This window comes from Artemia franciscana, chromosome 1, assembly GCF_032884065.1.
Source record: "Artemia franciscana chromosome 1, ASM3288406v1, whole genome shotgun sequence".
In the NCBI taxonomy this organism is placed as follows: Eukaryota; Metazoa; Arthropoda; class Branchiopoda; order Anostraca; family Artemiidae; genus Artemia; species Artemia franciscana.
In genome coordinates this window covers 33527200-33552544 of record NC_088863.1, presented here as the reverse complement: position 1 = coordinate 33552544, position 25345 = coordinate 33527200, and the positions used below count along the sequence as shown (strand labels likewise).

The 25345-nt window shown below is 35.4% G+C and overlaps 1 protein-coding gene across 1 annotated transcript in view; it reads right to left on the bottom strand.

Moving 5' to 3' along the window:
* LOC136028707 (muscle-specific protein 300 kDa-like) overlaps positions 1-25345 on the bottom strand; it is a gene marked incomplete in the record, with an annotated part of 463479 nt that overhangs the window by 257046 nt on the left and 181088 nt on the right. Inside the window, 8 exon segments of the mRNA XM_065706609.1 lie at positions 2958-3284; positions 6527-6694; positions 7914-8223; positions 8389-8549; positions 10478-10642; positions 12214-12502; positions 17780-18294; positions 19628-19702. Of these exon segments, the coding sequence (XP_065562681.1) occupies positions 2958-3284; positions 6527-6694; positions 7914-8223; positions 8389-8549; positions 10478-10642; positions 12214-12502; positions 17780-18294; positions 19628-19702 (2010 nt within the window).

Sequence of the window (25345 nt, the reverse complement as noted above, 5' to 3'; positions counted from 1 at the left end):
GGAGGAGGTCATAAGGAAGAATTTAAGGGAAATTCGGACTTCTTGGGAGGGTGTTAAGAAGGAGGCTTTAAATAGAGTGGAACGGAGGAGGAGCATGCGTAGCTGTGTCAACCTCAGGAAGGTATGTTATAACTTACGTGCACATATTGGCTTTTGATTTAGCTTTACCCTCTACCTCCAGGTGAGAATTCAATATACACTTCCTCCCCCTCAGTAACCCCTTAATCTTTGAACTTGATATCGTGAATTAATCCTGATATTTCTGAATATACGCCATTTTAGTAAATTGGCAACACGTAATTTCTTTTGATTTACACTGCTGTTTAATGTTATATCGACACCAAAGGAGGTAGTAATGTTAAAATTGATAGATCATAGGAAAATATGTTCAGCAACCCACCCCCCTCCCCACTTAACACCAAATATTAAGTTCCCTTGCTCCATCCTCTCCCATTTCTTTCCTCCACAGTACCTGAAAATTTCAATTTATTTCCGATTTCGTATTCCGATTTACCCCTGGACCCTCTCCAAAGTCAATATTAAAATTCAATTGCCCCACACCCCTAAACATTCCATGAAATTTTCCACTCGATCGCCTCAGCCATTCTCGAACGATTGCAAAACTCGGTTGCAAATAGACTGCAAAAAAAGAAAACTACTTTGACAGCTCAGGTGCACATAGCGTATTTTGATTTGCTCAGGTACCTCTATCGTTTCTAGAGTATACACTAAGAAAATTCAACGTATTTTTTTTCCAGCCAACTATTCAAAAAAACTTCTAGCTGATAGGACAAGCCAGACAAAAAAGACATAGCTGACTTTCCTATTGAAACCAGTTGGCGAACAATGGGTAATTTACATAATTAAGAGCCTTTTACTCTTCGGTTGTGGAGTGGATGTTGACCCCGGACTCGTACTTATTAAAATCGTTCGAGGTTTCTGAGCAATGTCACTACCTCAAAATTTTGATCCAGTATCATGGGGCTTAGGGAGATTCGGGTTCGCAGGTATGTTCATCAGAGATAGGCTCGTTGCCCCCGAATCATTTTCGATTCTTATAAATCATATTAGAGCTTTCAATTTCAATTCGAATGAACCACTTCCCAAGTTTCTCAGTCACCCCTGGCTTCAAAGAAACCGAGAAAAAAGAAACAGTTTTTGGAAAGAAAATTTTCATACATATTCAATCAACTTGTCAGTTTCCCTTTACATTTTTTCTAAACAATATAAAACATTTTTCCAATATCTCAGATTTCTTTTTAAAGGAAACAAAATTATTTGTTTTCGGAGAAATGCTTGGTGGTTCTTTGACAAAACAAAAATCTTCTACTGGAAAGAGCTTAAAAATTCAATACACTTTTAAACAACCTAAAGTTGACCAATAGTTTTGACTCGAGAGGACCTTTTTCGTTCCGCGGAAGCTATTAATACATCGGCATCCAGGAATTCAGAAACGGACATCATTTAAATTTGGTTCCAACTGGAGCCACTGCGAATTCTGTCACCTATGTGAAGCTTGGGGACTGCACAATTCAATACATGACACACGACTTATATGGACACCCTAATGATGATGTTAACATAAATTGATGTTTTAATTAAGCAAAGTGAAATAAATGATTCACAAATGGTGTCTTTGTTTTATCAGGCCATATAACCCGCATAAAAAATACGTATATTTGACATAGCACCAAATTATCTAACAAAAAAACTCTAGGAGCCAATTCAAAACCATCTAAGTTAACCAATTTAGATTAGACGACAAAAAGGAAACTTTTGTACCTTGATTACTTTAGAAGTCTTGGCGTTCTATTTTAAGTAAATAAAATGTTATCTAGCAACAAAACGCAGGAATATTATCAGAGGCGGGGCGTTCTAAATTTTATGTATGGTATACTATTCAGCATCTAAATTTGTATTAGTGGTAGTACAGAGGGGATAACAAGATATAAGGACAGAGTGACTTATACGATCAAGTATCTCTCTCTCTCTTCCTCTATCTCTCAATCTCTCTACCACAAACACCAAAAACAAGAAGAAAAATATTCTCAAGACAGTTGGAAACAAATTAGAATGAATATTTCGGCCCTATGTCCAAGGGAGGTCCTCAGCAATACAAAAATATATAAGAAGAAACAACTTAAAACGGGATAAAATCAATAAAACTAAAATGAAAAGTTTTTCGAAACAGTCCCAGCGTCCTTACCTCGGCGAAGTTCAACCAGGACTGATAAATAAATTGTCATGAAACGAGGCAATTCATCGAAATGAAAGAGAATGATTTAAAAACACATTTTTAATGTCAGCCTTGCTTTTTTGGCTGCTGATCTCATAGGTCTATTTGTGACACGTTTTGTGTTAATATCTATTGGTTTTTATAATATTTTGTGAGTTCATTTTTAATCAAAATTGTGTACAGAGCATTTAGTGAATATTCTCCCAAGTCCCTATCTAAGGAAATATTATTATTATTAGTATAATAATTGGAGTCAATAATAATAATGGGGGCTAGTAATTTTTTCTATGTTTATCCCTTTCACATTCTCTTATCTCCAAGGAAAGTTTGAGACATATGAGTTTCCTGCCGACCAATAAAATGTTTTTGGTCCTTTATAGCCCCCACTTTTTTTTGGGGGGGGGGGCTTTTGAACATAGGATCCTCCTAATCAAAAGACATACTGCAGTAAGTTTTAAACTGATCAGTGACAAACTGGTTTTTAGCCAATTTTGGGACCCCCTTTCCCTTCTACAGCAAAATATTTTATGTTTTTAACCCAGAAAGCGATTCCTGAAAGTTTCGAGCCAATCTGATACCAAAAATAAAGACCCCAATTTTCAAGGTGAATGAAACAGTTTTTGAAGTAAACGTGTCTTAATTCAGTCTTTTTTGACCAAAGAGTTGACAATGTTGGATGGTTGATTTAAAAAAAAAGAGAAAAAGAGTAGGAGTAACTCACCTTTAGCCTCTCGACTTGTGCTCGTTTTTCATTGTAAGTAGTCTGCAATTCGTTCGAGGCAGAAACATCTTTACTTAAACTATCAACAGTTATGTTCAAATGATGAATTTGTTCAAGGAAGCCAGCCCATTTCTTAATAGTTTCATCTAGATTTGATTTTGTCTCAACCATACGCGTTGCAAGTGCTGACCATTCTTCCTGAAGTTCATTTAGTTGACGATTGATATCAGCATGTCCATCAGGAGCTGTGTTAGCGAGAATATTTTGAGCCAATTCGACCGTGGTTTGAACCTTTGTAAAGCCCTCTTCTTTATACAGCAATAAGTCCTTAATTAAGAGAAGAATGAGGTTCTATCTTGAATACTGCACATAACATAAGCAACGCCAAATAAAAAACTAAACAATACTGTGAAGATTCTGAAAATCAACATACTAGATTAGATGATTTATGGGGCATTACAATTTTCAAAGTATGAAATTTACTGCAAGACTTGAAAAATTTCAAGATAATATTTAGTAAATGTGCATAAATTCCGCAGACATTTAACATTAAATATTATTTTCTCCATCAGCCTTCTTTATACGCTAGTGGGGTGTGTTCACTTTGGTTTCGTAATCTCAAAAGAAAAAGAAAGTGGTCCAGAAACAGGATAAAAAAAAAAACAGATTGATTTGATTGTGCTAGAAATAAAGAGTCCAAATCCCAATCCTGCAGTCCACGGAAATGCATTTTATCACAAAATTTCAGTTTAAACAACCTATTAAGTTAAAAAAAAAGTCATAAATGATACTCTAGCCTTTTGGTGGGTTTCAGGTGTGCTAAAATTATTTGGATTCTCTGTTTATTTTTAATATCCTTTATTATTTGCATTAATTTATAGTGAATTGGGATTTGGCATTTTATAAAACTATTAACGACACATTTTCGTTTTAAACGAAATAAAAAACTAAATAATATTTTCCTCATGAAAACGAGGAGTAAAATTAAAACTTACAGGAAAAAGAAAATTATGTATATAAGGGGGTTGCACCTTCTCAAACCCCTCGCTCTTTCAGCTAAAGTCTTTTTTTGGCTTTAAAAAAGTTTTTTATTCCTATTCGACGGTCCTTGTGTTTCAGTAGTCGTTTCTTAAAGGCTTGGGACAAAGAGTCAAGTTTAGCGTAGAGACTAAGGGGTTAAGGAGAGCACAACCCCAGGCCTCCCGCTAGATTTTTTGTGAAAAATATGAACTTTATGAATTTTTTATCACGAAAATTTAAACTTTATGACCTTTCGATTCCCCTTTTTATGAACCAATTATGAACCTAAATTTACGATATGTGCACCCACAAACTGTCCGTGGACGCAAAAAGTGGTAGTTGGTATTTTCATCACTGGTGAGCATATTCTTTTTGTTTTTGTTTCATGAGTTCAGTTAAATGCTTTTATTTTCTATAAAAGGACAAACACAAAGGGGAAATTTCGTTTGTCCTTGATGGTTTTTCAGCCTAAAAACCAAGTTCCATAGAACATCAATCGTCGATGAATTTATGTTCTTAGGGAAGCTTGGTTCCAGTTGGAGCAAGTTCTATTCATCACTGGCAGTTTCAGTATTCACACAGAAAGGCATAAATCCAACGATTTTTACGAAGTCACTTATTCCTGTCTCAAGAATCGAGCCGCATGCACCATAAATACTGAAGGGCGCATTGACATAGTGATTTCTTTTCAATATGGTGACAAGCGGTCAGGTAAGCAGTTCTGGCGCTACTCCTGAAGTTCAGAGCATTGAATAAAAGACAGTAGAAGAAGATATAAAAGCATTATAGGAATTCAGTTAAAGGCCTTTTTGAACAGAAAAAAATGTATATATTCATAAAACATGCAGTGTTACAGTTTGAAACGTTTAAAATAGAACTCTTGCACATTTGTTTCGCTTCTCCTTTATAAGGAAAACGACAGCAGTCGCAAAGTGCTTTCCAGCTGATGACAAGAAAAATATGAACTTTATGAACCTTCTTTCAGAATTATGAACCATTTATTAGGTCCCGTGAACCCCGTGGAAGGCCTGGAGCAACCCCCACCCTCCCCTAATATATACACAGAATAACTTATTTCCATATTAAGTTTTAATATTACTCTTTAATTACAGTAGGAAAGAACTTATTAATTTTATTATTTTTCTTATTATTTTTCAAATCAAGCCCAGGTCTATCCAAGATATGATATGGGCTACCGGCCCCATAAGCCCTCAATTCCTTGCTGTAAAATTGTTTGTATTAATAATTGTAAATTGGTTATTAGCGTCAAGCTTATCCAATTTTTCTGTTTAAGAAATAAATTTTGGAAAATAATTAAAAATTGGACAAATTTTGTATATTTTGTCATTATTTTCGATGAACAGAAGTTTTGTTGAACAAGTTCTTAATAATATTTTTGCTCCAGAATTTTGGTTGGGGTGAGAGGGTTACTTTTGTTCAAACGAGTGGAAATTTCGCTTAACGTTTGATCTTCTGCGTGACTGAAGCCCTTGCGATCTTTACAGAGATCTCAAACCTATCTTGTAAGTTTATATAAGTTGTATACATATGTTCAGTTACACTGAAACATAGTATATAAATATGAAAAGAGAAATGTTACCATTTAAAATCGCTGAAAACAAAGCTCCTAGCCGTAATTGCCAACGCCGCCAGGCGAAAAAATAAATTAATTTCTGTTCCCCCAGAAAAAGAAATTTCCCGGCAAGGCTCAAAATACCTCGTTTTGTCTTTCCCACCTCTGTTTTGGTAGGCAGTGAATCAAAAATTTTATGCTATACAGAAAAAGATAGTCGCAATGGAAGGGGCACTATTACCCCCCCCCAAGGATCAATAGTAGCAATAACAATAGAGCAATAACATTCCTGGGAACCGAAAGGGATTAGATATCAATTTATATTGAAATGGACTCTTGTAGACATCTTTAACCACCACCACTTCTACCTGCACAATGACCTATCACCCATCCTTTCTAATAGATGGTACGCAACTATACATCACTAAACATAATTTTCATGAAGAATCAAATGAATCTGATTATTTAAATCAAGCTTCAAGATAAATTTGCATAACAAACATTTATTTCGTATGGACTACTTGACTTTTCAGGAACAAATGTTCCAATGTACGGCACAAGTTTCTCTGCAACTGAGAAGCTTTTTCTTTAATTTTTGATTCTTATGAATTGATTGGCTATCTTGAAATTACCCGTCTATAGCAACTTGATCTTCTTTAAGGCAAAATCGTAGTTTGGTGCCATAAACTAACAGAGAACCCCACTTTCTTGTAGCACAATCATTTTTCACTTAAAAAAGGCACTAGAACTTCTAATATCCGTTGGATTGAGTCCTCTCTCGATTTTCAAGTACCATCAATCTAATGCAATCATCCCTGGGAAAAAAAAACGAACAAAAAACAAACGATCAAGTGAAAAACACATCCCTGATCCTTCTTCTAAAAAAAATAAAACCAAATCCCACATTTTGGAAGCGTTTTTGCAGCAAAGCGTTACAATATTATGTTACTGGACAAAAAGAACGAGAAAATCTTACCTGGACAGTAGCAAGTTTTGCCTCCAAATCTTCTTTAGATGAGGCACTTAAATCCGAACAATATTTTAGCTTGTTAGAAACCTCAGCGAGCCATCGCCGTCCTTCATTAACTCGTGCAAAAAAGTCCTGATGATTCGAGACATGTATTTGCCATTTTGAAACGTAATCCTGTAAAAAGGCACATTTCAAGGAAGAAGAAAGGAAACGTCAAACTTAAGTACGAGGGATGACACATTTATGTAGCTATTTTGTATAATTTTAAACATGCCAAGACCACGTGAAACATCGTCAAAAATGTGCTCCATAAGTCTTAGTTCTAAGGCAATTCTTGCAAATATGTCTCGAAAGTATAACTTGAATGTTCTCTCCTAAGAAAGTTGTTTGCTGTGGAAATAAACAACTCAACAAATCCATTTAATTTACGCAAAACAAAATGGATACATTGGATGCTGCTGCTTGGGGACAACCTTTGCGCAATATATTTTGTTTGATCGGCCATGTGGTAACGATAAACGGTTTTTTGTGACTGGGAACCATTCGTTAAACTACCGAGTAAGAATATGACGACACGTCTCAACCAAAAATAGAGAAAAACTAAGGGCTTATATGACACACACTTCTTGGAGTAAACGATCCTCATAATATCAAATAAAAGTTAAATCCCATAAAGAAGCCACTAAAGCCGTGGCTACTATTCTCTACCATCTGTAAGTGATATATAATGAATGTGATTGGCAACAATATAGCTTTTCCTCTTCATCAAGGCCAGATACAACATAGGGGCCCAAGTCTTAGCTGTGACTATTAACTATGTTTTTTTTCTGAATGTTTTCAGCCTACTTACAAATTATACAAATTACAAGATATCTAAAAACTACAACTTAGTCATAGCAGAGTCTGGGTCAGCTGAAGGCATTATGAAGGCACAACTATGGAACTAGCTGTTATCTCCCAGAAAGTTAACACACCTTTTAGCAGATAAACTAGAGACAGATATGATCTAACAGGTCTTATCATCATTACCAATTTTCTTTATTATTTCAAAAATGTCGCAACTTATAGAATTGTTGATTTTTAAAACATCATTTTTATAAAAATGGAACTCTGAAATTCATTCTTTCAAGCATCGTCTGAGGATCCAGCAACAAACTTTAGAAAACATTTTCAAAAACCTATTGGAACATTAAAAAATTGGAAATTTTTTGACTAAAAATCATTTTCTCTAAACAATGAGAACCTAAATACCTGATCCACATAATTATAAGCAGTTTGTGCTTAAACATATATTGATGTTTCATATAGAATGTGGAAATCAGCATTTTTAAATACTTGTTTTCTAAACGATCGTTTCATATTTTGGTAAAATATGCTAGCACTGAATTCTTACCTTAACTCTATTCATCAGCTGATGGTATTTGGCCGCGAGCTCTGTTACAATAGTCGGACGAAGCTGTGAGGCTCTATAAAGCTGTTGTGCCTTTTCAGTGATGGTGTCCATTTCAATCTCTTTTGCACGTATTTCTCCTTGAAGTTGTTTCAATATTTCCAACTGACCTTCTTTTTGCTCAAGGGTTGGCTTAAGATCAACAGCATGCAACTTATTGTCGGTTTCTCTAAGCCATAATTGATATTGGTCTCTAAGGGATTCATACTCAGTCCATTGTTGGAGTTTTTGTTCAAGTCCGTCTATGGCTGATCTGAAACGAAAATCTTATAATAATAAACATTATCACGTGCAGAAGATGGTCACTCTTAAAAAATAGTTGTTAAACTTAGAGGAATAATAAACTATTATTTTTTATGACTAAGTTTAATTTAGGATTGCATTTTCCAATTTAAAAAAAAACACAAGAAAAACTTACTGAATAGCGCTTTGAACTCCTTGCCACTCTTGCACGGAAGTATCTATTTGTGCTCTAACATTCATTTGTCCAGCTTCATTTGTCATAGGTATTACTTTTTCACCTAGTGTCTTTATTGTTTCTAATTTTGGTTCTTCTTCAGGAAGACTCAATTGTAGGGTCTAAAAAAAAAGGAAGTACCAGGTAGATATAGTATTCTACTGCAAGAGTTGCAAATTAATATCCCATCTCCGCATCTACCTCGTAATCTAAAATTATCGAAAATTGGACATTTAAGCAGACCATAGAGATAATACATTTAAGTAAAGGTGATGCTCGTCTTTTCATAGCCATTATAATAGTATTAAAACAAGCAAACGAAAATTCAGGAAGTAAACACACAAAGGTCTGAATTTTCCCAAAAAAAGGTCAACATGACCAACTGAACTTTAAAATGTTAATGCTAATTTGAAAAGCTAAGGTTCTTCCATCAAAGTGAAAAACAAAAAGAACATTAGTTTATGTTTTTTGGCTTATTTCTATCAAAATCCATTCAACCTGCTCTTGTTTTAATTACAAATATTTGTACTAGCCTAGGTAATTGTAAAATATTTACATGAAGAGATCATTTCATTTCGTTAGAACGTCAAGAACATCTGTAAAACAAAATTCTTTCCATTTCATTTCAATTGTCCATTTCCATTCTTTGCGATATGGTGTTTTAATAACCTGGACCAACATAGAGCCTTTACACTTTCCCCCAAGCCCGTTTCAACAAGATTCTCAAAATTCATTGAAATATTGTTATATTACTTTCAGATATGGCTAATATAAAATTTTGACAACCTGTCAGCGCATAAGTGTCTTGATTTATGTCGCTCCTTAGCTATGCATTTTACGTCCCATTTGAGCTGTAGTATAATACGAGAAATCAATACTTTCGTCTAGATTGACTACAAAATTGTTCAGTCCCTTCTCCCTCCACCTAAAACTATATTTTTCTTTATTTATTCCACCCTCTCACCTTCCTTCCCCTAGAAGTGCTTGAAAGTTTATACTTTATCCCCAAAGCTGTTTCAAAGATATATCAAACAGGCTATTTCAATGACCCCAGTAATTATAACGTCTTTGGATTTACCTTTGTCTCTCCCCCAGATTTAGAGTCAACTCAACCGCTCCTTTCCCCCTCTAATAAATTATCAAAGTTTAAACTCAGTGCTTTTAGCCATAATATACTGTAAATAATTTCAAAATCCAAATACTCATAATACCTTTCGATTTACTGAGGCACGTTTGTCGTTTCCAGAATATAATCAGAAAGCCCTGGGAATTTTTGCCAAGCAAAAGATCCGTCACCTCTACCGCCCAATCCCTATGAAATTTATGATTTGCTTAGCCCTTGGAACGATCTCTGAAAGTTTCTAGCTAATCAGACGCTCGAGATAAAAAAAAAAAAAATATCCCCCTTCCTTTATATTGTTTTACCCACTTGTGAAAAATCGGCAAATTGCAAAATATAAACATCTTACCTCCAGGGGCTGCGGGAGGTCAAGTTATCACCAAGACATATTTGTTGAATATTTCAACATTTTAAACAAAAAAATCAAAATTTTGACCGGAAGTCTTTGCAGGTCACAAAATAAGAAGGAAGGGGGCTGACCGCATTCTAATGACTTTTGAATCTTAAAAAAAGAGTACTGAAAACTTTCTAGGACCACTTTTTCGATGCAAAGTGGCTTGAGGAAAAATAGAAGAATAAATAATTCTAAGGAAAACACATTGCTCTTTACTTAGACAGTACTACTATGCTCCCTAAGACAATATTTCATGACTTAGCTGTTTATACTCTTTTTTTTTATTGATAAGGTTTCCGAACAGAGCTGCCGAAACATTCAGGTTATTTTTTAGCTTAGTTTAAGCACTGCCTGTATTAGCTTCATATGCTACCTATCTTGTATTACCTATATATATATATATATATATATATATATATATATATATATATATATATATATATATATATATATATATATATATATATATATATATATATATATATATATATATATATATATATATAAATACCTTGTGTCTAAGGGCTATAAAATACCTTAAGTCTATCTAGATTGGCATGTAAGGAGATTCGCTCCATATAGCTATCACCCCATAGATCAATAGCATGATGAGTGGCTTCAAGCCATTCTGTTTCTTCTAGTACTGCCTTCATGTACTGCTGATGATCACTTACAATGCCCTCGTACTTTTCAACATACTCCTAAAAAAAATTCAGGTATATAAGGCTTAGCCTTGCTCTAATGGTTAAATTGCTTCAATGGAAAGTAAAAGTAAAAAAAAAGAAAAATAAGTGAATTAAAAACATTTTTTTAAATTTCACCTTCTATTTCACAGACAAATATGTTCAGTGACAACTCTAAACAAAAAATAATTGGCAAATCACAAAAAAAAATATTTAGCCCGGGAAAATCCATTGGCATGGCGTAAATGGAGTTTTGCTCGAGAAGCCACCAATAGTTGAAAGATTACCGAAGTCCGATGTATTGGTCCCTGGCCTATACTGTTGGGACAGTACGCTTTAATCGAGGTCTTAGCGCTTTTCAAAATTTTAACAACATGAAAATTATAAATTCTGACTTAGAAAGAAACTGCCGTATTGACATTTTGACTAACGAATCTAGATATTTTGAAATAGACTTGGTAAGAGTTTCAGAAACCCATTTCCCAGGGTTATGAGACACGATTATTTTCTCCTCCCTAAACAAGAGTTTCCAGGTAGGGAACTGATACATTCAGGCTCTTTTTAGTTTAGTTTATTGACCAACCTTGTTATAACTGTTATGTTTCGCTTGTACATTTTCATATTTTTTTTTGGTTTCTTCAAACCCGGGGATGTGAGGTTAGATTCCATATAAGATACTCATAATTTTGAATAGGATTTTCGATACAGGGGAAAAATCCAACGACTTCAGTAACCTCCTTAATGTAATTCACCTTAATGTAACCTCCAAACTAAATGTTGCTCCAGAAGATAGAAAACTTAAGTGAAGCCTCTTCTTCTTCTTTTTTTTGTGCGTAAAAAAGCTTGGAAGAGTAGGGAGATACATATTAGAACCAAGATTGGGATAATAAAAGCTACGGTAATGACTGTGATTAGATATGATTCTATAATTTTGACAGTTGTAAATGCTGAAGAAGGCGCAATTGTTTGAAATGTGAAGGAATCTATATAATCCATTGTCATATTAACAATAAGTTCATAGATTTATTAGGTTTGACACTTTTGTTTAGGGATGCGATAAGAGAAAGGCTAAGACGGTTAGGCCAAGTTTTGAAGACGAAAGATTATACATGATTGTGCCTTGTCAATCCATTTAGGACCAAGCAAAAGCAGGTTTAGCAGAGACCATAAGACACGATTTAAATGGAATCGGAGCTTTTTTTATGGGTGGAAATAAAGAGAGGAGCACTGTAAAGAGTGGCATGGAAATACTCTTGTGTGACATTGTTGGCCTTAGGCCACTTAGCGATGTGAAGGGCTTTGGTAGTAGCATTAGTTCTTTACGTCTTCGAGAAAGAATTAAGACAGACGAGTATCGAAGCTCACTTTTAATTAATTATTATTTGACTTAAAAACAAAAAGGAAACTGAAATATGAGTCAATGCAATGGGAAAAATAAAATTAGTTGCACTTTGTAAACTACCCATTCTCAGAAAAGAAAACATAGTCCTCCATCAACATCCGTCCCATAACAATGAGCTTCTTTTTTTCTTTATTTTTTCTTTTTTTTCAGTTTTGCACAAAAATATAGAAAGAAAATGAATTTCTACCTGGATTTTCAATAGCAGCTCTTGATGTTTTTTACTGGTTTCATGTAAGAAATTATCAACCTCTTTTTTTCCATTTTCCGTAGCGTCAGGTAGATTTTCAGCTTTATCTCGACAATCTAGTAAAACTTGTTTATGGGTGACCACGTCATGGAGGAGAAGACGATAGGTTTGTAATTGACTTCGTTTCTCATCTAACGTTGATCGCAATTCCAACTGACTTGGTATTTGTTTCTCAGTATTGCGGAGCCATTTCTGAAGAGCTTCTCTGGCATCTTCGTAGTCCTTCCATCTATATAAAAACCAATTTAGTAACAAGAAAAAAGAAAGCCGAGTTCATTGTGAATTATTTTCTTAGTTTAATTATAACCATAAATTACGGTGACTATAGGAACTGCGAAAGAGCAAGTGGTGATCGATTTCTTTGAATGCTTAAGGCAGTATAAAAGGTTAATAAACAGAAGTATTTTAATATTTCGTCAGCTTTGCAATAAATAAGAAGTCATGATCATGTTGTGAACTGATTTATAAAAATAATTTTCCTGGTTACTTTAGCTTATTTTACTATTTATTTAGTAGGAAGTTAGTTTGTTTGAAAGTTAAATAATGTATGTACTAATTACTTTTGTTGTGAAATGATATAAACTTATATCATTATTATCATACCCTTATATACTTATATCATTCCCTTAAGTCCAGATTACAGAGCATTTTACAAGCAGGTACATCTGAAGTAGCTGAATCAAATCTACTGCTGACTTTGTGATGTTAATTAAAGAGCATAACCGATTCTACACGGAAGGAAAAATAAGTAAATCTAAGAAACTACTTACTTACTTACTTAATCCTCATGCCGGAGAACAGTTGAGACTGGTTTCAGCCTTCTCAACGCGGAGCGATCAGCAGTAGAAGCCTCTGCATGTGACAGCAGAATTCCAAACTGGTCCTAGAATTTCCCGAGACTATTATTCCACCGGAACTTGGGCTTTCCTTTTGGACGTTTCCAGCCGCAACTGATTGGGTTGAAGTTATAAGGAATCTATAAGGCAAGCAATCGCGGAATATATCCGAACCAGCAAAGGGTCTGCTGGGCAGCCTGGTATGAGAAGAGTAAGTGGGAACTCATACCTCGCAGGTAGTCATCGTACCGATCCCCTCTAGTGACCAAAGCCACTTATATTAAAGAGCGTCAAGACAGTGCAGAACTGCAGCAGCTACAAACCAAGTATCAGTTTCGTACATTATGATAGAAAAAACTGAGGTTCCAAGGATCTTTGTTTTGGTAGTTATTTGAAATTAGGTAATTATTTTGGTAGAGTCGTTGATCAAGCAGGCATGAACTTCGTAGCCGATGAAGCTCTCTGAATATAAGATGTAATAGAGCCAATGTAACTGAAATGGTCAACCCCTTCAATTTGGTTTTCGGCGATCCAGTAATTGGATTTTTTGCGTCAGACTTTAGCATTACCATTACTTTTACCTTCTTCCAGTTAATGGATAGTCTGGTCCTGGCAGCTTCATCCAGAAACGTATTTAGAGCCAAGAGGAGCTGTGACTTTGGAGTTAGCGACCAGTTTTATGCCATCAGCAAAGTCAAAATCGAAGACAACTCTATCCCTATACTTTAGTCTAAAGCTCAGCTTCCGGTTCATGCGTATCATACCATAGTCTATACCGTAACTGAGCAACTGAGCAGCCTTGCATGATTCTCATTCTTACAGGAAAGAACGTGCTGAGTTTACCGTTCTCTAGATAGTCTTTAGATGCATGTCCCAGAGTAGAGGGATATATTTTGACGGGAGGTAAGTACTTGAAAGGATATTCCATAGAGAAAATCGATCAACAGAGTCAAATGCTGTCTTGAAATCGACATAAGCAATGAAAGCCTGTTGACAGACCTCATTCACCTTCCAAAAAATTTGGATTATGGGAATATCTGTTCTGTCATTAATCGGCCAGGCATAAAACCAGCCTCCTCTATTCTGCATTTTCATCGGATGAGTAAAAATATAGCTACAACAGCACCATAACAAAGAGCTTGCCTGGTGCCAAGGAGACTGTTATCCCTCTAAAGTTGGATTGTTGCTTCTAGGAACCTTTTCTTTTCCGTAGTGGTAGGGTTACTCTTGTACGTCAGTCTTTCAGGTAAATCTCCAAGTCCCATATTGCACTGAATAGCATTTGGGGCCATAGTAGCCTAATACCACTGCCAATCTTCAGCAGCTTCGTGGGGATTCCACAGGTGCTAGGATCTAGGGAGTTTTTCAATTTCTTCACTGCTTTTCGGATTTTTACCGCTAAAAACGGTTTACTGCCAAAATTAACGAGGTTGTTACGGATCAGAATGCGGATGATGTCACGAATCGCTGCAGATGGAGAGAGAAGGGTTTGCATGGTATAGAGATGAGAAGTGTTCAGTCCACTTTGAAAGGTTTGAAACTATGTCTTCAATGGGCACCACCAAAGTCTTTGCACTCCACGGAAACGATTCGGATTCAAGAAGGGTCCCACAAGGCAAGAAATTAGCTGGAATAATTTTCCTGGCTGTAATTAATTCCCTACTTAATCATCACGACGACCGATACAAGTTTGTAGATGATCTGTCAATAATGCTCGCTTACCTGGTCGAAAACACTATCATGACAAAGCAGTTTATTTGATCAGCTAAAGACCGAATCCTCAAGTCATGATCTTACCATTAACGTAGCCAAGTCGAAGATAATTCGTTTCAACCCTCTGAAGCGGAATATAGATATGCCTCTAGTCTCTTTCCCGATTGTGAACGAAATAAAAATCTTAGGAGTAACTTTCACTAGTGACTGTAGTTTCAGTGCCCATATTAATTTAACCGTCCACAAGGCTAATGCAAGCCTTCAGACACTTACCAAAATGAGGCGTTTTGGGTGTAATACTGAGAGTCTTCTCCATGCCTACATGTGTTATGTTCGCCCGTTGCTCGAGTACGCGTGCCCGGTGTGGGGTCCATCAGCTATCCGCACAGCGTACCTATTGCGCGACATAGAGTGCGTCCAGAAAAGAGCAACAAGGATTATATTCCGAAACTGTGACATAAACTATGATCAAGCCCTCGCTAAATTAAATTTATCTCCACTTAAAGTCCAGCTTGAACACCTTATTCAGCAATTTGGAAAATCCGTCCTAGCCAATAAGAGCCACCGATCAATACTACCCGAACCAGCCCCTCCCAATAGCCGAACTCGATTACAAAATAATTGTGCCTTTGTGCCTTTCTTCACATCAATTTTTAATGCTGAGTCGTAGTGGGTGATTTTTGTTTAAATGTATGATTTTTGTGAAAAAACTGAATTTAGCTATGCTACTATAGTTTTTAAATATACCGATCTCTCTCTCTCTCTCTCTCTCTCTCTCTCTCTCTCTCTCTCTCTCTCTCTCTCTCTCTCTCTCTCTTTCTCTCTCTCTCTCTCTCTCTCTCTCTCTCTCTCTCTCTCTCTCTCTCTCTCTCTCTCTCTCTCTCTCTCTCTCTCTCTCTCTCTCTCTCTCTCTCTCTCTCTCTCTCTCTCTCTCTCACCAAATCAGCAGATAATACGCTTTCTAGTGGTTGAGCATACTGGTCAGGGATGTCACACAAGTGTTTGTTTACTGTTCCTACGTCCTTCCTCATGGCAGCTTCTTGTAGCTCATCTGCTTTGACATCAATGATTGACTTGAGATCTCTCTAAATTAGTTTATTCCTAACACCGTTGAGATGTTGATAGGTCTTCATATCCCCCTGCAATCTCACCTGCCTTTGGAGTGTGGTAACATCTACAGGTTCCTGTGACAGCAGTGGCTTTCTAATCTGAACTTGCAAGCCAAAAGCTATTCTAGCTGCGCCGCTAACTTCAGCTTCAAAAAAGTGCCACAGGAATTCAACATCCAAAAGCTGGGACAGGCTTTCAAAACGGTTCGCTATCTCTACTCTTACCCCTGTATTACTCCTGTGTGGGTACTGGTCTTCAACTACATGAGAACTTTCTTCAATCAAGAACGCACGCAATCTTATAATTAAGAAAATTTGTAAAGCTCGCAAAAATTGTGGCAAAAATGTCACCAGAAGCCTCCCTAGCCCGGAGTCTAAGAAATTTCACGGATTTAATAACGGACTAACTGTCATTTTCAACCAGGGACTTATTGATGATGCCTCTTCATATATTTGCAAACGTGACTATTTTTTTTTCAATTCCTAAATTAAATACTCTTGTGTTCTTAGTGACCTTATGCTCAATTCTAAAACATGAGCCCTGTCTAAGGTTTTTGGAAATTTCTTTACGATGCTCTTCGCCAAATATAAAAGATAACATTGATAAGTAAACGATAATAAGTAAAATGATGATAGGTAAAGATAAATCGCTTTCGTTACAAACCAGAACACAGTTCAACCAACTCTTTTGTCTTGTTAGATTTTATATTAGATAGAGGCTGAGTTATCTTTTGCGGCCACTGTTTTTCTGATATTTCAAAGGTCTCTAACAATATGGACAAACCAATTGTCCTTTATGAAGCAATAAAATTCAATAGAGGCAGTTCATTGTAAGGATACAAAGTAGCTTTTCCTATGATTAAGAGACTTTTGTCCTTCTTCAAATGGTAGAAGTCCAATTTTGCCAGTATCTCTCGTGGGTCTGTCCAGGGCACTAATTAAGTGCTTTATCCTTTCTGATTGATGTCAATAGCGTTATAAACAGTTACAAAGATATATTTTAAGCCTCGAGATGACTTAACTATTTTAAGTTTTAGACATTTTAGTCCTCTTACTAAGGAACTTGATGTTGACTCCAGACCTAAAACACAAAAACGACCTTGATAAAATGAGGCTTACTATGAACCGTAAAAAAACTTTTTTCATGAAGATTTTCTTCCTTAAATTAATGCAACATACTTTTTGGTCAAACAGTAACTTAAGGTTTAATTCTGATGTTTCTCAATTAAGTAAATCTGCTGACTCTGTGCTAAATTGCTTTTCTCAACTTAGAAGATTTAGTATTCTCAATACTTTAAGAACTATTTATTGTTCTTAGGTTTCACATTAGAATTAAACTCAGATGCTACAGAGAAGGCAAAAAAGAAAGCAATTTCAACTATTGAAATAAAATCTAAAGCCGTTTCTTAAAATTTATAGTATTTCATATATCTATTTTGTATTGCTTTAAACTTTTGAAGGTTGAAAAAAAGCAAGCTTAGCTCCCCATTGTGGGTGTATTGTTTTGTTTTATATGCTGATAGAAGAAAGCTTCACAGTTCATAGCCTTAGAAAGATTCTATTGGGGCTACATCTACAAAACTTGAGTTATAACACTAAGATTATCAATGAATATTTTAATTTCCATCATTTTTAGATATAGATGGAGGAAATTAAACCATCACTTCTGGAATGTTCAAATTTTGCAAGAAACCTTTCTGTAACTGGATTATCAAAAACAAATTTCACGAGGCTTTGTTTAAAGTTTATCTTCTATCCCATAAATAACAATCAATTGAACTCACTGAGGTGATAATTGCATATATATCAAACTTGGCAGATAAAAGTTATGAAGGAGAAAAAACCTACCTGTGGAGTTTTGTTTGGATTTCCCTTTCAACAGCAGAAGCATTGTCAAAAAGGCTATCGAATTTGGTCTGGAGGTCTTGTAATTGAACACGTATTGTCTCTTTTCCATCTACAGATGTGTTCAAATACAGTTTCTCACCATATTCTGTAGAACCATTTAATAGTGACAGTCCTGCTGACTTGCACTGACAAATTTCTTGGATCGACTTCAATCGATTCTCTAATGTTTCTCGATCAGCTGGACTCCCAACACACGTTTCAAAACGCTCTTGTATCCGACTGAGCCAAAGAGAGCACTGATTGAACTTCTCTAGGTACTGTTTATGGTCGTTTACATCTTGATCAGCCTTTTTAAGTATTTCTTTCGCCGTCACCTGGATAGACTGGAAGCGAGATGTAATCCTTTGGACATGACTTGAAAATCTTGTTTCTCCTGTTGATTGCATTAAGTCACAAGAGTCTTCACTGAGTTGTTCAATGTCACCTTCATTTTGTTTCAAAGAGTACATCAACGCCTAAATTAAGGATGATATATGATCAATCTAAAGTGAGTGTTTCCACTATCTACTTAATCATAAAAGTTTTCCTTTTTTTTTCTGTTATATTACTTACAAAATAATGACCATATCCTGCATATCAAACATAGTTAGGCGGTGGCACAACTAAAATATCCCTTTTTCTATCTATTTTAATTTTTTAAGCAAAAACTGTCCTCATTGATCATTAGTCCGAGTTATTAGTTTTCTGAAAAATAAAGCTAATAATTTGCTGGTCTAGAATTTTTTTTTATTTTTTTTTGTCTTACTACTCTATTTGAATAATAGGATTATATTCCAATCTATTTTTAGCACTGGATAGATATAATAAATTGGATGTTTGTTTAATGTCCTCAAACAGTTGTTGAATAAAATGGACATTTTGGTACTGAAAAGCTTATCACTACGGATTCAGTTTAATCGAAAAAAAAATTGAAAAACTTCTATGGTTCCATTGTCAAAATAAAGACTTCTTGAACTAGGCAGTACAGAAACATATCAATATCCTCACTTAATTTCCTCAAAAGTTCTTATGTATCATTATATGTCATTTTAGTGTTTTGACCAATATTTCCTTTTAATTAGTAGTAGTAGAACAATTTTATTAGAAATAAACATTTCTTAATCAATAGCACAACATAAGCGAAGCTTGCGAGGCTGTGCTAAATTCAAAGAAAACAAAGAGACAATATGGAGAATAAGAATTGTGTATTATGCTTTCATAATTTTGGCCCCAACTATGCTAACTGCAATGAATTGGTGAATTTATTTTGTTGGTCATTTTAGATTTTTTTTTTTTTTTTTTTTTTTTTTTTTTTTTTTTTTTTTTTTTTTTTTTTTTTTTTATACGCAAAAAACACAAATCAGCCTTTAAACTTGCGACTCCTGTTTTTTTGTACTTATCATCTGTTTGATACTCAAATTTAAATACATAAACAATTTTTCATTGAGCTTCCCCTTTGAGTTCAGTGTAAATAGTATTAACTAAGCATGTCATTTCTATAAAGAATGAAAAAAACAGGCTGTATTTCTTATTTCAGCCACTCACTCTTTTATCTTAAAAATAAGGAATCATACAAGCACAGGTAACAAAAAGTAAAGGTTTAGATTTACAGAAAAAGTAAGTTAAGGTCATCACATTCATATATTATAGCACATTAATTGAATGTGACAAATATATACCCTCACAAAAATTAATTACATGGCTGACGTGGAAAATTATAACAAAAAAAAGGAAAAAGAAAAAAGATACAATAAGAAAAGAAGGAACAAGAAAGGAAAAACATTTAATTGACACCCCGGATGCTCTTACTTGTTCAAGATGATCAGATAAGGCCACAAAATTTTGAACAGCTCTTGACTGGACTTCAACATTCCTCATGAATTCCTATGAAAAAGGATGCCATGCTCATTAGTCCATTCTACTAAACTACAGCCAGAATATTTCAATATAAGGCCCAAATAGCGATATAATCCATTCAAAGGCACAAATTCAGTTTGTAAAACAAACATGTCAAAAAATTCTACTCGAAAAAATTCTAGTTTTTGACTCAGATATAGCGATTGTCTCGAGGAAAAAATAACTGGGATTTTTTTTTTATATCTTACTATCAAATATTAGGGTATTTTAGAGCGTATTTACTGAAATTGTCTCTTAAAAAATTATTCAAATCTCGATTCTGTTGTCATATTACATCATATTTTTCAATAGTAGACTAATTATTTTGGGGAAATGTATGACTTCAAAAAAACTAAAGCTTTCTAACAATTACTTTGATCCAAAATCTAAAAAAATGGACAAAGTTAATTAAACTGATTTTTGTGCAAAATCTGTAGCTTCATCTGTAACAAGATCTGTAAGGTTTACAAAACAAAAAACAGTGATATTGGCGGAAACAGAGTTTAAAAAGCCACTTTTGCATTTTAGATTCTTAAGAGTATATTAATGTTTTCTTAATTTAGTAGTCAAATGCGTCAACGAGAAATTAATATCTTCGAGTAATTTGAAACAATTGTACACAGCTGGTGATAATGTAAATAGACATTTTTTCTTAAAAAAAGGTAAAGAGCATAATTAGGTAACGTACTGATGGTGCAACAAAGCTTGTAATAATAATAATAAAGAAAAAATATTTTCAACTTCTTACATTGAAAAACTATGTCTGTTTATATCATTTTATAGATATATAAAATTGTACTACGGCTTTGCCAAACATTTCAGTTTTTTTTTGTTTTTTTTTATTATCACAATTTAGTATCTTATGCATAGACTATATTTATACTGTTAACTCCATCGGTGTGCTATTAAATTAGAAAGTTTTTTTCTTTTACTTTAACTACTATTATCAGATGACCTACCTTATACACTTATTTAGTTTTCAGCAGTGAAAACTATTGGTTGAAAATAGTTTGCACTGAGGTTATTACAACACAGATCCAGATACAAATGATTATTAATAGCCTATTGGTTGCCGAGACAAAACAATAGATTCAACTCCAAATTAAGAGGCCATTCCTTTAAAAATTTAATAAGGAACTATTTTAGAATAAATTGGAAGATAAACTGTCCTTCGAAAAATTTAGTTTCAAGCGATAAAGCTTGTCAATCTCAAAATAAGACAAATTTTTGTCGATAATTAAACAAATTTCAGTCTTTTCTTAGACAGGTTGACATTATTGTTTGAAAATCAATGTTACTTCATATATTTCTAGGTAAATTTGAGCTAAACTATCGTCATTGGGTGACAGCCGAGGAAGCTGCTCAAAGAGTCTATGCCAAAAAACTTGCTGCTGATAGAGAAAGTAAGAAAAGAAAGCGTGCCGAGGAATCACAAGAACAGCAAGAAAACAGGCTAGCGGCTGATAGAGAAAGTAAGAACAGAAAGCGTGCCGAGGAACTACCAGAGCAACGCGAAACCAGACTTGCTGCTAAAAGAGAAAAGTGAAAAAAGAAGGCGTGCCGAGGAATCACAAGAACAGCAAGAAAACAGGCTTGCGGCTGATAGAGAAAGTAAGAAAAGAAAGCGTGCCGAGGAATCACAAGAGCAACCTGAAAATTATCGCCTGGCATTCAGGTACAGCCCAGTCGATGATTATAGCTTGAGTAGATGTGTTCAAATCGGGACTATGTCTAAAATTTGTCCCTATTGCAAGGCCTTGAAATTCAATGGTGAAACAATGGGAATGTGTTGCGCCTCAGGAAAAGTTAAACTTCCTCTATTGGCTGCACCACCAGAGCCATTGAAGACTTTGCCTACTGGAACTACGTCAGAATCTAAGCGTTTTTTATCACAGATTAGAAAATATAACTCATGTTTCCAAATGACGTCGTTTGGTGCCCAAATCGAAAATCCCTTCTACCATTCTCAGGCGAGAATCATAGATTTTTACAATTGTACTTCATCAGTTATAGAAATTCTGAATTGAATGCACGTTGCGAAATTTCTTCCGACGTTGAAAGGACAATCGTTTCCCAATTGCAACATCTTTTCGACGAAAATAATAATTTAGTGCGTCTGTTCAAAACAGCCATCGATTTGATGCCTACTGATACGCATAAGATTGTTATTTCCGCTACCAAAACGCCTCCTGGCCAACATGTGCGTAGATACAATGCTCCAACTATCGACGAAGTGGAAATCGTTATGGTCGGTGATCAGTTTTTACCTCGAGATATTATTCTTCATAAGCGAAACGCTCAGTTGGTAAGAATTGCTGAAACTCATCGATGCTACGATGCCCTACAATATCCTATCATTTTTTGGGATGGAGTCGACGGCTATCACTTTAATATTAAATTGATAAATCCAGCCACTAACAAAGAAATGAATAAGAAATGCAGTGTAATGCATTATTATTCCTATAGACTAATGATTCGGCAGGATGAAGAAAATTATATTTTAAAATGCCGTCCATTGTTTCACCAATTCGTCGTTGATATGTATGCAAAAATTGAATCAGAACGTTTGCTATTTATCCGTCTGAATCAGACCAAGCTCCGCTCTGAACAATACATTCATTTGCGAGATGCAGTTGTAAATGACGGTAATACCACAAACGTTGGAAGATTAACGATTTTACCTTCGTCATATGCTGGCAGTCCCCGTCATATGCATGAATATACTCAAGATGCAATTGCGTATGTTCGTCTCTATGGTCGTCCAGATTTATTTATTACATTTACATGTAATCAATCTTGGGACGAGATACAGCAGCTTTTACTTCAAGGACAATTGGCGGTTCATAGACATGACATTACGTCCCGTGTCTACCGGCAAAAGTTGAAATCACTGATAAACTACATAGTAAAACTTGAAGTGTTTGGGTCAGTGCGATGCTGGATGTACTCAGTAGAATGGCAAAAACGAGGATTGCCACACGCACATGTACTAATCTGGCTACATTATAAAATAACTTCTAACGAAATTGATGATGTGATTTCCGCTGAAATACCAGATGAAAATGTCGATAAGGGGTTATATGATATTGTTGTAAAAAATATGATACATGGACCTTGCGGTGCACTGAACGAAAATTCACCATGCATGGCCAAAGGAAGGTGCACAAAGCAATATCCTCGACTTTTAGTACCCGACACAATTACTGGCAATGATGGTTACCCACAATATAGAAGAAGATCTACTGAAGATGGCGGTAAAACAGCAATAATAAAGAAGCGTAACGGTACCACCATCGAAGTAGATAACCAGTGGGTTGTTCCATATTCCCCATTATTATCAAAAACATTTAATGCACACATAAGCGTTGAATACTGTAACTCCGTAAAGGCAATCAAATACATATGTAAATACGTCAACAAAGGCAGTGAAATGGCAGTTTTTGGCATGCAGTCGGGAATCAAAGATATCGACGAAATCGTAAAATATCAGGCTGGAAGATACATAAGCAGTAATGAAGCTGTTTGGCGAATTCTTTCATTTCCGATACATGAACGTAGTCCAGCTGTTGTTCACTTAGCGGTACATTTACAGAATGGTCAACGTGTTTATTTTTCGGAATCCAACGTGCAACAAAGAGCCCTGAATCCACCGGATACAAAGTTAACTGCTTTCTTTTCGCTATGAAAAAATGATTCTTTTGCAAAAAAACTGCTGTATACTGAAGTGCCTTCGTATTACACGTGGAATACTGAAAATAAAGTATTTGAACGTCGAAAACAGGGTAAGTCAGTCGACGGCCAACCTATCATCTTCAAAGATACCACGATAGGAAGACTCTACACCGTTCACCCCAATCAACATGAATGCTTCTTTCTACGCCTGCTTTTGGTGAATGTACCCGGTCCGAAGTCCTTTGAGCATTTGAGAACTGTAGACGGTACTATACATGACACTTACCGTAGTGCATGCCAAGCTCTGAATTTATTGGAGAATGACCAACACTGGGATAACTGCATCAATGACGCGTGCGAAACGTCAACTCCAAGTCAAATTCGTGCATTGTTTGGAATCATTCTAACAACTTGCTCTGCTTCAGCTCCTACAGAGTTATGGGGAAAATATAAATCGAAAATGTCCGAAGATATACTCCATCGAAAACGGTTAGAGATGTCAGATATGACTTTTTATTTTACATCAGAAATTTATAACTACACTTTAGTTATTATAGAAGATTTGTGCGTATGTAAGGCAAACAAACCTCTTTAGGATTTGGGAATGCCTTCACCTAATCGTACCGCTGCTGTTTCAACATGTGTAGAATTGGATCGTGAACAAAGTTACAGTACGAGTGATCTATTGTCGTATTTACAAAATAACATTTCCAAGTTAACGTCGGAACAAAAAGACATTTATCATACGATAATGCATTGTGTCGATAGCAACGTTGGGGAAATTTTATTTTTGGATGCACCAGGAGGTACTGGTAAAACGTTTGTGATAAAACTGATTCTGGCATCGATCAAAAAATGATATAGCGTTGGCAATTGCGTCGTCCGGAATAGCCGCAACGTTGCTGCCTGGTGGAAGAACTGCTCATTCCGCTTTGAAATTGCCTCTGAAATTGCATTCTACAGAAACTCCCACGTGCAATATTTCCAAATCATCTGGGATTGGTAAAGTATTGCAGCAATGCAAACTTATTATTTGGGACGAGTGCCCTATGGCACACAAAAAATCGCTCGAGGCTCTGGATCAATGTTTGAAAGATTTGCGAGGGAATTCGAAACCCTTTGGCAGCACATTAATATTGCTTGCGGGAGATTTCAGGCAAACATTACCTATAATACCTAGATCAACCCCTGCAGACGAAATGAATGCTTGCCTGAAAAATTCTAATTTATGGGCACACGTAAAAACATTAAAATTAACTACAAATATGCGTGTCCGATTGCAAAACGATGACTCTGGTCAAACATTTTCAGATCAATTGCTGGCAATTGGAAACGGAAAGCTCCCAGTAGACTCAATTTCAGGATGTATACAACTACCTGCTGAATTCTGTAATTTAGTGACGTCCAAAAATGAATTGATTGAAAAAGTATTTCCGAATATTCTAAACAATTATAAAAATAATAAATGGCTAAGTGAAAGAGCGATTCTTGCACCCAAAAATATAGACGTCCACGAAATCAACAATATTGTTTTGACCAAGATTTGAGACCAGGCAGTCCTTTACAAGTCAGTCGACACAGTTTTGGAACCAAATGAGGCGGTTAATCATCCATCTGAATTTTTAAATTCCGTGGATCTTTCAGGGTTTCCACCACACGTGCTACAACGAAAAATAGGCGTACCAATAATACTGTTAAGAAATATCAACCCACCATAGCTTTGCAATGGCACGCGACCCGCCGTAAAAAAAAAACAATGGAAAACGTAATAGGGGCCATAATCTTGACAGGGACTTTTGAGGGTGAGGCTGTTCTTATTCCTCACATTCCCATAATTCCAACAGATCTGCCTTTTCAATTTAAAAAATTGCAATTCCCAATTCGATTAGCATTTGCAATCACCATCAACAAAGCTCAAGGTCAATCATTAGAAAAATGTGGTATAGATCTGGCTTAATA